Source organism: Atractosteus spatula, chromosome 4 (assembly GCF_055471065.1).
Source record: "Atractosteus spatula isolate fAtrSpa1 chromosome 4, fAtrSpa1.hap1, whole genome shotgun sequence".
NCBI lineage: Eukaryota > Metazoa > Chordata > Actinopteri > Semionotiformes > Lepisosteidae > Atractosteus > Atractosteus spatula.
The window spans coordinates 64,276,739-64,291,436 of NC_142709.1; the positions used below are offsets into that span (position 1 = coordinate 64,276,739).

Consider the following 14,698-nt stretch of genomic DNA (forward strand, 5'->3'; position numbering starts at 1 on the left):
ATGGGAAGCACTGAGCTTGAAAAATCTATTTGGGTAAACAACATGTGTGGAAGCAAAGGAAAAGGACATATCATGCTAGGACCTATATTTAAAAGAACAGAATTGAATATAGTCTTTGTTAAAATTGTAGAATGCACTAGTAAGACTTCAGTTTAAACATTGTGTACACCATGTTGCAAAACCATTATACTTATGATCCAAATATTCAAAGTCAACCCATTGGGCAGTGCAACATGCAGCAAGGGCATAAAAACTGAGAAAGGAGACACTTTTTTACACAAAAAGTTTTCTTTGGGAATGTATATAAAGCTGTGAATCCAGGACTCTTGAACACATTAACCAGATGTTTCAATTACAAGGAATTTAACTTAAAGACACAGAGGTATTTAATAATGTCCTCACTGAATGGCTTGGAAACAAGTGTTTGAGTGACAAGGTCAGTGGGAACTGCTGGAATCTGTCCGTTTATTTCAGTTCTTTGCGAGTTTTTTCCTCTTAATAAACTTTGGACATTGGTGTCTCACATGTAGCACATTCCTTTGTTTTGTCACTGGCATGCAGTGCATGTGCCAGTCCTGTGGTTTTATTATCAAGAGAATGAAAGGGAAGCTCAAAGGTGAAGGTAGTGAAAATGAACACTGACCACAGGTAGAGTCACTGATGTCTCACTGATGGCCCCTAAAGCGCCCTCCTTGTTCTGTCTCCCCTTCATGCAGATTGAGCCATGTCTCATCAACCGTGGAATCAACCCCAAGCTGACGGTGAGGAGTACGGGCATGTGACAGCAAGGATGGAAACCACTCCTTCATTTGGCACTCCCAGCATCTCCGTGTCCCAGCAGCAAGCGCCAAAGAAGTTTGCACCTGTTGTGGCCCCCAAGCCGAAGTTCAATCCCTACAAGCAACTAGGAGAAGCTGCACACAGTGGGGCTGGAGGTAGGATTTGTCATTATTTCAAGTTCAGCAGCTCTTCATGCAATGCTGTCGCATTCGCTGGAATCCCGGTCTTCCCTAAGACAGATCTTCAGCTTTATTTTCTGCACTTAAAACTCTGTTCAAAATTTGATGCCGGAGCATTGTAAAGTCCCAGGATTATGTATTATGTTCTACTAGTATTCATAATGTGTTCAGTTTAACTTTTTCAGAGACACTAACTTTTACTATTTGAACCTGCAGCATGTTTACAGATTTTGTAATGCTACACATGCTTTATTCCAGATAGTATAGTTGATGAAATGTAAATCTTATCTCAGTGTTCCCATGAACTTTAGTGCCTTTTTATTAAGCTGTAGCAGGACTGCTTTTTTACTGTTTGGAAGAAGTCATTATGTATGTTCTCAGTGAATAGTCTGTCACAGAAAAGAGGGGGGTGGGACTGAAGTGAATAATGAGAGGCCTGGTCATTAAAAAAAAGTGTTGGCTGCATAAGTCAAGAACGTTTTTTAGGGGGTTGAAATAACAGAGGTAAAAAAAAACCTCATTATTGTTCATGTACATTATTGACATTTCCTTTTCCTAGACAGTTTCCAAATAACTTTGTATGCACGGGTGCGCGTTTGCCATCATTGCAGGGTGACCATAAGGAAATAAGTCTGGTCAGCTGTGAAGTCCTGGCCTTGTTCCATGCTTCACAGTTCACATAATGGTCACATTCATCGGTGGCTTTGGGAAGCACATTCTGCCAGTCCAAACCTGAGTATTCAGTGCACTGGAGGTTTTCAGCCCTGACGGAGCTGCCAGTTGCTTTGAACACGACAGGCCCACAGAGTGAACCTCCTGTTGAATATTCATAAACTGACAATTGTGAAGCTACACGGGCTGGGGAGGCTGGCGAGCCGTATTCAAGGACCTCTATAAAAGATGACATGTACACGGTGTACAACAAACATTGCCTACTGTAATTACTGTATAGTATGCACACACTGTAAACACCCTTGTTTGCATTACTGTAATGATGTTCCCTTGGCATACTTAGACACACACAGAAGAGGAACCGTTTGATGTTTTCATGTTTTTTTTCTGTTTTTTTATCTTACAGCATAATGTAAATTATGTTAATGATGAAAGTATAAGATATCTTTTGTATCTACTGAGATAGTCATCAGACATCTCCGTGGAATAAAAAGAAACACACGTCATTCTCCTCTAAATTCCCTGTCTGCGGACTGTTAGGCAGGTGTGGGAAGATTTCCATCATTACTGTGCACTGCATGGGAAGTGTTGGAGACCTGCAAAATCTGTGCCACACCCTTTCCTGGTTTTATTAGGTCCTTGTATGATTCCCTCAAGCTGAAATTCCAGACAGACTGGTCTTTTTTCAAATATATTAAAGAAAGAATATATTAAAGAAAGAGAATGAAGCAAATACAGTATATTATTTCAGTGTATTAAAGACCAAAGTGATGTTTTTGCTTTTTGAATATGCTCAGACTACCATTGCAATTAAATACAGTGTCTGTTAGAACTTATTCACACTTCCCTTTATAGCAAGTGATGTTAGACACATTCTAAAGGTTAAATACTTCCTTTAGAGCATTTTGTTTATAAATGGAAAAATGTTGTCCTTCATCAAATAAAAATAATCATAAAATGTTAAACACTCACTAACTGTAAATTAAATGTATAGTGTGCTATCAGCAAACCGCAGTGCATAGTGGACTAATTAAAAGCTTACGGTTAAAACAGTGGTCTTACTTGTATTACAAGGGCATTTAAGCTGGCTTTGACTCAGCACGGTAAGGTCATATAGAAGCTACATGAGATAAAAACCTTACAAATAGACTGAGATTATTTTCTTTAGCTTTGATATAGTCCTTAATGTTAGAGGTTTTCTTGACAAAGTGTATATAGAAGAAGCTTTCCAAACTAATGCTATTAGTTCTTTAGCGATTTTTTATCAGTAAATTCCTTTTTAAAATTATTCGGAATTTATTGGAGTAATAAAAGTTTCTCCTTTTTTTTCTCTAATTGGCTGATAGCAGCTCTATTAGATACTGGTTTCCATAGTTACAGTGTGGTTTTTCAAGCCTTAAAAGGCTACTGATTAGAAATGACTTTAACTTTATCTTTATGTTAAAATGTAGTATTAATTAAATAGCACTATTTTGGCACATTGCATAGCGTTAAAAGATAATTTAAACTCTAAAGGGGTTTTGTGCCTGCAGCTTCAGGATCTCTTTGATGGTGAATGAAAAAAAATCTTCTTCTTGGTTCATCATGTCCAATCAAATAGAGTGCTGTTAGATTTAAATAAGACCTAACACAAATAATAGAACCTTCTGATGAGTTTACTTCACTTTTTGGATGGTGTGTGAAAATTAATATGTTCTACAAGTAGGTGCAAGAAGTAAAAACAAGCTTTTTACAGAACTTTGCACATTCCTTAGATGAATAGCCGAGACAAAACTTGTGTTTTCAGCAAGAGCTGTTGTTTGCAGACCACGGTATCAAAGATTCAGCAGCATTGAATATCTTGTATAGAAAAGAAAAAAAAACTTTTGAAAGAGCTTGAAAGAAATGTTTATTAGCACAGTTTTCAATTAGAACTGTTTAAATGGATGGCAAGATGAAATATGCTTGTGTTGTCAGGTGATTGTTAAAAGGGCAATGTAAAAATATGCCTCACAGAAAAGCAATTGTAGGTCTAAAGCTCTCAGCTCCTGCCTGCCGCCAAGAGAATCTAAAGAACAAAAAAGAGCTGAGCTATGTGTTTTCTTCTCAAAGTAATGTAGGTCAGGGTCTTTTAAGGAGACATATTAATTGTGTATAACCCGAAAGGGCCTTCTGTATTCAATAAACTGGATGGACAAGGACTACAAGTCTGTTCTACTTCAGTCTTGCTTTAAAGATTTATTCCATAATTTATACAGGGAAATATTTCATTTCCTTTTAGTTTTCTAAGTGTGTAATTTCAAGTTTAAAGTTTGTATTTAGTTCTGATATTACAGAAAATATGGAAATGCTTAAATTGAAAAGTGTATTTTTTTGCATATCTTTTCTTAATTACATTTATTTAGATGCTGTTGAGTGTGTGTGATACTCTGTAACATTCAATCTACCTTTTTTTTGTTTATTTTTTACAAGGTAGCAGAAAGGCCTTTTGCCAGAAATGTTGCTGTTACATTCTTAATGTGTAACCTTGGGTTATTCATACACTGGCCAGCAGTGTATAGTCTTTTGTAATCCTTCTTTTTTAAATCCTTCCAAATGCTTATGTATGAGTAATTTATTTAAAACAGTGTCTTGTCATTTTGATCAGAAAACATAACAGCGGGGGTGGGGGTGGGGTTCTCATTAAAAGAGATGGCTTGTCTATACTGCCTGTTTAAAATGACATGACATCTTCTTTTACCTAATTCATAAAACTACTAACTGGATAAATAATGTGATTGTCTAGATGTGCCAGCTTTCTAAAAGTAATGGTAAATTAGCAGCTAGTGTCAAAGCAGCCAAGAACCATTAGTATGAAGTCAGAACACCCCTATGTGCTGTACCTTAGTTATTCCCATAAAGACTGGAATAAGTCCCATGGAGGGTATGCCTTCACAGTAACTGAAATAATGGAAACTACAAAATAGGTGTTTGGAGAGTATTGCACTTTATTAAAAAATAATTTTGTGATGTGCTTCCTTAAATAAATCAATATTCATAAATTGCTGAACAGTTTCTATAAATTATAAGATATTGCAGCAGTGTTTCATTGCTGTTGAACCCATGAGGTTGTCAAGGCAAGCTCTAAATTTATCTCCCGAGAGCCTCCAAAACTAAAACTTTGTCAGCAAGAGCGTCTAATGTTTACATTATCTGAAGTTGCTGTCTGTGCATTATTTGTTAATTATAAATGAATGCCCAGATTCTGCCTTTAATATATTAAACTGTTTAGAGTATACAAGCTTACATACAGCTTTGTTTGCATTACTGTATGTAACATTCAGTCGAAAAATCTGATTAAATCAACCTGTATAAAGTTTTATACTGTAGGTGTTTGGAAAAGACTTTGAGCGCACTGCAGAACATAACATGAATAACATTAATAATAATAATCACTATAATATGACTGCTTATCAAGAAAGGTAAAATGCAACAAATTGCCACAGAAATCACATTATTAGTTGGGAATCAGGGGATAGGGATTAATTAATCAACTGTAACATGCAATATTCTATAAAATACACTTACTTTTTCTTTAACTTGATACAAATGGTTTCACCTCTCCTTAGTTATTACTCTTTATTGCTAGTTTAAATGCTATACCTGGGCTTTGTAAAAAACAATTTGGAAGAATTTTCAATTAGTTTTACTTTATGTCTAAAGAGCCAGGGAATAATATCTCACCTTCTATTTAGAGCATGGTATCCTGTACTGTTTGGTATTCATACCATTCAGTAAGATGATACCAGATTCTTAAATTTGCTTTCCTGGACATTACATGATAAGATGTTCAAAACAACCAGCAGAATGCTTCATGTACTTTTTATCATGTCTCTATAGGATTGTATGGATATAATTTAACACCACACCTTGAAGGATAGTAATGAAGGAACATTCACTTTTATTATCAGTCTAATTTTGTTCCATTTCTTTGGAATAATTAGCTCTCATTATTTCTAAGTAGAGATTTTATATTACGTTTAATGGCACACCAAATTAGTTTTCCCTTTTATTGGTGTGTAATGAAAAACTGTCATTTTACTATGGATCATGTTGTGAATCACCTGTGTCAGTCTCCTGGGAAACATGTGATGTTTGCTAATGCTAAAGCTGAATCTTGAGGTTCCCCTCCAATTTCTGGGATTTTTCCATTTTCTAGCCATAGCTTTGTTTACACAGGATCTAGCTTTTTCAAGAATTTAATCGCTTTATTTATCAGTGGAAAAGAAACAAATCACTCCAGAGGACAACAGCAGCTTTGATTTAACGAGAATCCTATTCCCTGCCCTGGATTGGCTCCAAGAGCCTAAATGCAATGAATTTGAGTTTATCTCTGCTACTTATTTGCACAGGATAGGATGCCAGATTAATATGATTTGCAGCTGCCTCAAGCACATTTCACATTCCCTCTGCTCGTCCAGTTAAAATGTTGTGGATGTGTCTGTCCCATATGTCAGTGCATGCTCCTAAAAGGTTCAAATTCATGTCCCACCCCAAAGCTTTGCTTACCTCAAGCTAAGGTGAGCAAAAACTGTTATTGATCCACTGTTTTCGTTACTACTGTAACACACTGGATATTGACGCTTGTAGTCAATAATTTTTGTATGCTTCAATGTACAGTATGTCTCAATAATTGAAAGAGAGAATTAACTATAGGCCACTCAAGAGACTATGACAAATATCAAATCTTTTTTAAACAGTTAGTTTTGCTGCCAGATAATTTGCGAAAATAGTGCTGGGATTGGGAATGACCCAAGCCTTCTGAGTAATCCCAGATGGTACGGCAGCAACCACACTGTGAGATTTAAGGGCATCACGTGATGTACTGTAGTTCAAGAGAAGATTAATATATGGGTCACCTTTACCTGGTACATTAATCTAAGGCTGAGGCAATTCATTGATCTATTGATACGTTGAACTTCCCTTCCATCTTCCAAGTTCACTTTTTGTGTTGCTTTTTCTATACTAATGAGTCCAGTTTAATCAGTTTATTTGCTATGATTGCACTAGTACTTAGGCATTGTAATCTGTAGTTCTTTTATTACTATGTTGTATTTCTGTGTTTCACCCTCTCATATGACATTGATAAAATGAAGCATACAAAAAAGTTGCATAAAAATAAGAATTACACATTTTCACCAGGCTCTAGTTTGTTTCTGGGAGTAGAGATTATTCTGAGAAATACCCATCCGTGCACTTCTGGAATTAAAAGTTTGTGCGTTTTAGAAGTAGGAGTATCCTCAAATTAATCCCATCACTCATGCAGATGAAACCATTTGTTTGCATTTTCCTCCAGTGCTTGGGAATCCATGTTCACTGAATTTATAAGAATTTTTGTAATTAAGAATGTGTGATGGGGGGGTAGTTCAGAATATGGTATGCTCACATATGAAAATATAATTGTAGTAGAAATCATATTGATAAATAACTGCTGTTCTTTAGATTTTAGCAAAAAACTTGTACTTCATGGTCAAGAGAATTATATTTTTTGTTTATTTGTGAACATTAAGGTGATCTAATGTTTGCATCTACTGTATATTTCCCTATTAAGGGAAAGGCTTTTCTTGCTGTTTCATTTTACAGGCAAGATGCCAGGCTGAGTCACATTAAATAATTAGGTGTCACTTAGAGGAAGCAATAAAGCATTTCTTAGCATCAACAATAAAATATATTATTTAAGCTTCAACTAAATGGAAGTGTGCCTTTCTGTACATACTGTGTTGAAAGAATTGTATCTGAGGCTCATGTTCTTAATGTTTGTGTGTTAAGTTTTAGTTGGTCTGAAAGTATATAGGACATCTATTTACTCAACACAAGGTGTCCCCCAGAATAACACTCCAGTTAAGAAAAACATCCAAAGAAAATGGAGACGTTGTTTTGATTTACTCCGGTTAATTGCATATCAAAATGTCAAATGATTCTTCAGTATGCAAACTAAGTGATGTGTTGTAATGCAGAATACTGCTGGAATTCAATATGGCAGTTATGACTAATCATGCACGGGACATGTCTGAGCACTTTACTGTGCTGTTGCACTAGCAAAATGTAAGCTACCCGTCCTTCTCTCTAAGAATAATTCCTGCGAATGAATGCAACCTAGTGTGGTTTTTAATGGTTCCTCCGCCTCGTAAAAGTTTTTTAGTGACAGTTAGACTTGCCAGCAAAATTCGTCAAGCCTGTAGACTGACAGTAATCCCAGAGTTGTAATTTGAGGAGGTGGTGATGGGGGCTCAGTGCAACATGAATAGATTTTTTTAAAAACGTCCCTTGCAAGCAGAACCTGGCAGGATAATTAATAATAATTATAATAATTCCTTACACTTATATAGTGGTTTTCTGGACACTCCACTCAAAGCGCTTTACAGGTAATGGGGACTCCCCTCCACCACCACCAATGTGCAGCCCCACCTGGATGATGCAACGGCAGCCATAGTGCGCCAGAACGCTCACCACACACCAGCTGTCAGTGGGGAGGAGAACAGAATAACTAAGCCAATGCATAGATGGGGATTATTATGAGGCCATGTTACACCCCTACTCCCTGGGATTTGTAATGACCAAAGAGACTCAGGACCTTGGTTTTACATCTCATCCGAAGGATGGCGCCTTTTTACAGTATAGTGTCCCCGTCACTATACTGGGGCATTAGGACCCACATAGACTACAGGGTGAGCACCCCCTGCTGACCCCACCAACATCTCTTCCAGCAGCAACCTTAATGTTTCCCAGGAGGTCTCCCATCCAGGTACTGACCAGGCTCATACCTGCTGAGCTTCAGTGGGCTGCCAGTTGCGAGTTGCAAGGCGATATGGCTGCTGGCAAGAATGCCTGGGGCGTAAAGCAGGACCAGGGGTACACGAGGAATCGTCCCCTGGATGGGAAGCCAATTCATCCCAGGCTCATGGAGAAACAGGCAAGTTAGAAACCTGGCCAGCTTGGCCAGGAAGACGCAGTTAGAGCTGCCAGAGAATATCCACCCTAGCATAGAGACACCCAAAGCTGGATGTGAGTCTAGGACCTTGGAGCTATGAGGCAGCAGTGCTAACCACCATGCAAGCCATCCTCCAAAACATGGGTGTGTTATTAAAGCTGGTCCCCATGACAGTATCCATTTAAACCAAACTGCTAGTCAAATGTTATTTCAATAGTCAGCAAATCTGTACCTTCCCCTATCTTCCCTTTACACATTTAGTCATTTCAATATTTCAACATATTGTACTTGCACCCATTCTTTAAAAAAACATGTGTGTTGCAATGGTAATCTACCAGATCTTGTATTTTCTCTCTATTACTAAAGACCATGGTTAAAAGTATGACATTTTGCAATAATAGTTTTTTTTATAAAAAAAACCTGACATCATTACAAAAATCAAGGTGTCTGAAGGCAGATGAGCTGTCTTCTCATTTCCCCTATTTTTAATTTATGTGATTACAGTAAATGGTGTTTCCTGGAAATTGTCCCCACCTCTATAAATACAGCCGTAGAGGTTACTGTAATGAGTCAGTTCAGGAAACGGTACACTAGGCTACTTCCTAAATCAGACAGGCACTCCAGGGCTTTGCGGCCTGTACTTCTGCAAAGCCAGCTTGTAATATTTCTGAAAAATGTAAACTTGCTTCTCACTTTTTGCGTGCTTATACAAATGCATGTGTAAGTGTATGCATTTTTATATATATACCAACATTATCTTTCATTACTTTCTCAGACAAGGCCTAGTGTGCCACTGTAGGTTGCTAAAGTTGGGTACTGAGCCTTAAAAATGAACCTGATATGTTTTTTGTGGAGTATGCTGATTACATACTGTATCTTCATCTATCTATAAGGTTGAATGTCTTGGCTCTCTTAAAACTCCAATTCAGGGCTTGTCATTGTGTGACTGATAACCTAATTTTAAGTACTCGAGGGTCCTTATTTAGTTGAGCAGGTTATCTGCAGGTGTACTGTATATTTCATTTTAATATTTTAAAATGCTTTTTCTTCAACCAATGAAAACAGGATGTTAAAGGTGCATAAAATACAGAATATTGAAATAAAAGTGATCAGTATTTTTATTCAGATTTACACCATGAATTTCAAATCTGCACATTAATATGTTGAAACTGCATTTATTTTTTGCAGATGTTTATCAGCTCTCTGTGTCAGGTCTTAGTTGGGACAGAAGGCACAGTATCTTTTCCCATTAATATGATTCCACTCCAGTCCCAAGCTGGAGATTTCCGTAATTTAAGTGTAATTTAAATTTACCTGTAATTTACAGTAGGTGCTGTTCAAGTATCTATTTGTGGCAATAAGATCTTTTCTTACTCTGTGATATTAAATGTACAAATCTAAATCAGAATGAGAGGGTCTTCTTTTGTTTTTATCACAGTGATAAACTTTTGTTCAGAGTAAATGTGCACTATGGAACATGTTCATCTGTGCACTTTCCTTGGTTCATGTCCTGACTTTCAGAGATCTGAAGCGTAGTTAATTGAAGTTAAAAAGACAATTATTTATTGTAAAGATTTTAGAAATGGTTATTCTGCTGTTTTTATTTTGTTTTGTGAATATCTCTATTTTAAAAGTCACAATAGTCAATAAAAGTAAATTGATATTAGCAACCAAAGAGCATTTTAGTGAAAGAGAAACATACAGTAATATCCATAAAGCAATAAGGGTAATAATACCTGTATTGGGATATGGTTTTGGTTTTAATACATGAAGGAGAAGTATAGTTCTGCGTATTGATGAAAGCTAACTGTAGTCAAGGATTTTCAGCCACTTTTTAGATGGTTCTTTTAAGGGCAAAGCACATATACCACAGGTAATTGAACACTTTTATTTTCACATTAACTGCTTATGCCACCAGTCACACAACCATAAACCTACCTATTGTAAGCCAGCTGCTCATTATGCCCTGGTTGAAAGCTGGTAAAAGCTATTGGCAAAAAACAGTCAACACCCCCAGGCTTGACTTTAGAAAATAAAAAAAATGGTAAAACCGGTTAAGTGCATACATTTCTAGGAAAACAGTGGTGTTGTAGATATTGATAGGTGTAATTCCAGTCCGTATGTGTTTCTATTCCAGGCCGCATTAGAGGCAGAAATATTGTTTAATAAGACTGCTGTTGTTGCATAGATTTATAAGGTTGGGTAGATAGCTTAAAAACCTTTCTATACCATTTCTGAATCTCTTTCCTTCTGTATAAAAGCACTTCAATCTATCCAACAAAAGCAATTCCATTAGAAATGGCACATTTTCAGGCACACAACAAGACTGCTATTAAATAGACAGGCTGCAGAACTGCATGAGTAATGTTGACAGGTGAGGTCAGAGTTTTTACAAGTGCTGTAGCTGGCACCATTATAATCACTGCAGGTTCTTTAAAAACAAGAAACCTAACCTTGTTTGAAGGACCCTATCTTTAAAAGACATACAGGTTAGGCCTCAGTACGTCAAGTTCATTTCTTAAAGGGATTTCTTCCAAAGACTTTTGATGTATCTTTAACTGTTACTGGAGTTTTTCCCTATTTCTGTTGTTCTGTTGGATTTAAATGCTTAAAATTGTACGCCTACAATCAGACAAAATGACAACACAAAGATCTCAATTGACAATCATAACAGGAACCTCTGCTAAGAATTTTATGTGTTACTGTCGCCGTATTGAACTGCAACTACAGTAGGTGTCTGAAGTGTGCCTGAAGAGGACAAATTCATAGTGTTATGTAATGACAGCATCTTCTCTTGTTTTTTTATGGTTCATTAGGTACTGAATACTGTTTTTTTTCTCTCACTCTATTTTTGTCTTTCTCAAACCCCCAGTCTGATGTGTTTTATTTTTTCTTCAGGATATCAGCAGAGATGCAAGCTTTTGTCCAATTTCAGCAGTTGCAATAAATACAATGCAGTTTTCCTACAGCAAAAAGTGATGTGCTCTGTAACATCTGATTTATTGTGCTCATTGAGGCATTTACAGCAACTGTTCTTTTTAACAGTAAGAGGGGTAAAGTTATTATGGCCTCCTTTAGGGGGCACATGTTGTTTTTTTTCTCTTTGAAAAATAAAAATATCACCATCCAGTTTCAGATCATTCCGAAACAAAATAGGAGACATGCACAATGTCACAGAATAAATAAACAAGATCACAATTCAACAACAAAAAACATTTTATGTTTTGTACATAAAATCATCTATGGAGACACTGTTGTATCTTGTTTAAAACAAAATTTGTATTTCTACAGCTGTACACTGTGTTTTTTTTTAAATATACATACAAAATTAGTTTTTATTTATACAATTAAACTGTAATGTACAGACTTGATAGACTTGATTACATACTGTAGGAAGCTTTTGACAGGAGCTTCAGCTCAACTTGCTGATGTTTCACAGCTAACAGTGTCTGAAGTGATCTTATCATGGATCTCCGAGGGAAAGACATCCTGAGCAAAGGGCAAAAGTGGGTTTTGATGCCTGTGCATTAATTCAAAGTGTGAGGGAAAATAGGTGATCTAATGCAGATCAACTGATTGCAGATTTCAGACAGGGATCTTTTCCAGGATGACAATATCTCCATTCTTAGCGCATGTGTGATTTCTACTGTATATGTCAAGGCCAGTCACCAGATCTGAGCCCAGTCTAGCATTAATGGGATGCCTGAGATGGCGTTTTCCACCTCCATCTACCAGGCATGAATTATCTCAGATACTTTTATACTCACCACAGTAAATACAGGCAATATGGGCCACACATTGTGACTTAGCACCCTATTAAGTGACTTTACTATGGTGTTTCCATTTGTATTGTCAACTACTTGTAGCATGAGGTAATATACATCAATACAGATCGAATTATGTTGTATGTTTTGATGGATTGTCATTGGAATGATGTAGTACTTGATGTGGTCACTCCTTTATTCTTATTTTATTGTTATGTAAGTCCTGAGGAAGCTCAGGAATTTGTTAAATGTGTTTTTATGCTCTGTGCAAAAAATGCTGTATTGATTGCTTCCTGGTTTCTGTGTTCCACCACTACTGTATGTCTCAGATATACCTAAACAAACTGTTGAGTAAAAAATTTGTGAGTGAACAACATTGGTTGTAGTCATAAATACATCAGCACAATCTTGGAAATGAAAACATAATTAACTTTTGTATTGGAACAGTCAGCCTAATTGATGCTGACAGAATACAGTATGTTGTGTGACTCAGGTGTTTCAAATCACGTGGAATCTAATTTTCTTTCCAGTAAATGAATTAGAGCATTCTTAACAATAGATGGATTACTTTTAATCAAAACATATTATTTAACAACTGTACCTCAATTTGTTTTTCCCCCTTTTCCCCCTTAAATATGACCATAAGAATATGGGTCCTATCATGACGGATGAGCAACAGATGCTTACAGTTATGTAACCACAGAGAGCTGAAAAAACAACATCTGTGCTAGCCTGCTTCTAGGGGGGTGACCAAGAGTCAAAGGCTCATTTTTTACGTGTCTTTTTTTAAAACGGATGGCAGCATGAGATACCACAAATACTGGGGTTGTAAAAGTGATGAAGTTCCCTTGGGAACTAAATCGTTCAATAACATCGGAAACAGTTATGAAATTAGGAGCAAATGCAAAGTCTGATTTTTTTTCAGTGCCTGCAGTGTTTCATAAATAAGGCCCCCGGGGACTTGTGGTTTGATTCTCAGGTCTCTTCTTGAAAGAGACAAGAATATTGTTAAGACCTTTCTTCTATCCAGTCGAAACTATCGAAAGCAGCAGATCACACTTTGCTATCTAATGATATGGAGGAAAAAAAAAGTTTAATTTACATTAAAGGGTGTCAATTCATGAGACTGCACTCATGAAATTTCTTATTGAATATTAAAAATAAATCCTGAAAATAATAAGAGCAACAAAAGAATAAAATTCTTATTGTCCTACTGGACAATTCTGAAAGAGAGACAGTAGTGAGAAATCTTATGGTACTTTAATGTAAATAAGTGCATTCTGTTTGGGATAGAGAACTATAGGATGATTCTATAGAACTATAGGATAACTTTAGTGTAAATCACTTCATGTTATTGTTATCAAATGTGGTGAAACAGGAGCGCTTAGTGTGGGGAAATTTATATATATATATTTAAGGCCCTTTAAGTTCTTCATAGTGAGACACTTCTATAGAAAAAGTAGTTAGCTACAACACGTGTTTTAGTGCTTTAAACATTCTCTCAAGCCATATTTTTAAATCAAAATAGCTTGAATAGCATAGTTTGAATTTGCAATTTATTATGCACTTAGCATATACAGTATATGAACAGCTTTTTTTTATATGAAAATTTTAGAAACTATCTGTAACAGTAGGTTGGTCCACCTTCACTAGAGATTCCAAACACAGCATGTGACGGCATCGATTCCACAGGATCTTTGCAGGTGCCAGAGACCACTTAGCCAATAGCAGCTGACACAACTTTGTACAAGATGTAATGAGCAACATTAGGTGTGCCTAAATTCAGCTTCCTGTAGGTAGATTTTCATCCATTGCCTGCAATCTTTTGAGACTGTCCGAACTGAAGTGTTATTCAGGTTTGCTGTTGCTATTAATAATATTAATTGTTGCCATTAACAACATTTGTATCAGCTTTTTGTTCCAAAGCACTGCATACAAAGGTGAAAGCCTGATCTGCTACATCTTTCTAGTCCACAGGGTCCATGGGACGTACTCAGCCATTTCTACTATCTCACAAGTCTCTACTATTTCTACATTCACTGCCATAGAACATAACATTTTCTCATTTTTTATATGGCAGTGTACATATTTTCCACTATTTTACCCTAAGAGTTACTGTTATCCTGAATTGCTTATAAGCCTTTCCTTTTAATAAACTTATTTTTGTGTTTGTAGCCTAAACTACAACCATTTTAGTATCAGAGTGGCATAGAAAGAAACAGCTAAGAGGTGGATAATGATTCATTTTTTTAATGACCTTTAGTAATGCCAACTTGTGGTCTAGGGTTACACATTGTGTCTGTGGTAACAAAAAAAATATGTAAAAGAAAACTAAATAAAATTGAGTATTAAGT

At 36.4% G+C, this 14,698-nt stretch overlaps 1 protein-coding gene across 3 annotated transcripts in view; it reads left to right on the top strand.

Moving 5' to 3' along the window:
• Nucleotides 1-14,698, top strand: part of lpp (LIM domain containing preferred translocation partner in lipoma) — a 200,898-nt gene that overhangs the window by 63,710 nt on the left and 122,490 nt on the right. For all 3 annotated transcript variants that reach the window (XM_088913330.1, XM_088913331.1, XM_088913332.1), the window contains one exon: nucleotides 717-935. In XM_088913330.1, the coding sequence (XP_088769456.1) occupies nucleotides 725-935 (211 nt within the window). In that variant the 5' untranslated portion in view covers nucleotides 717-724. The remainder of the gene's footprint in view (nucleotides 1-716; nucleotides 936-14,698) is intronic.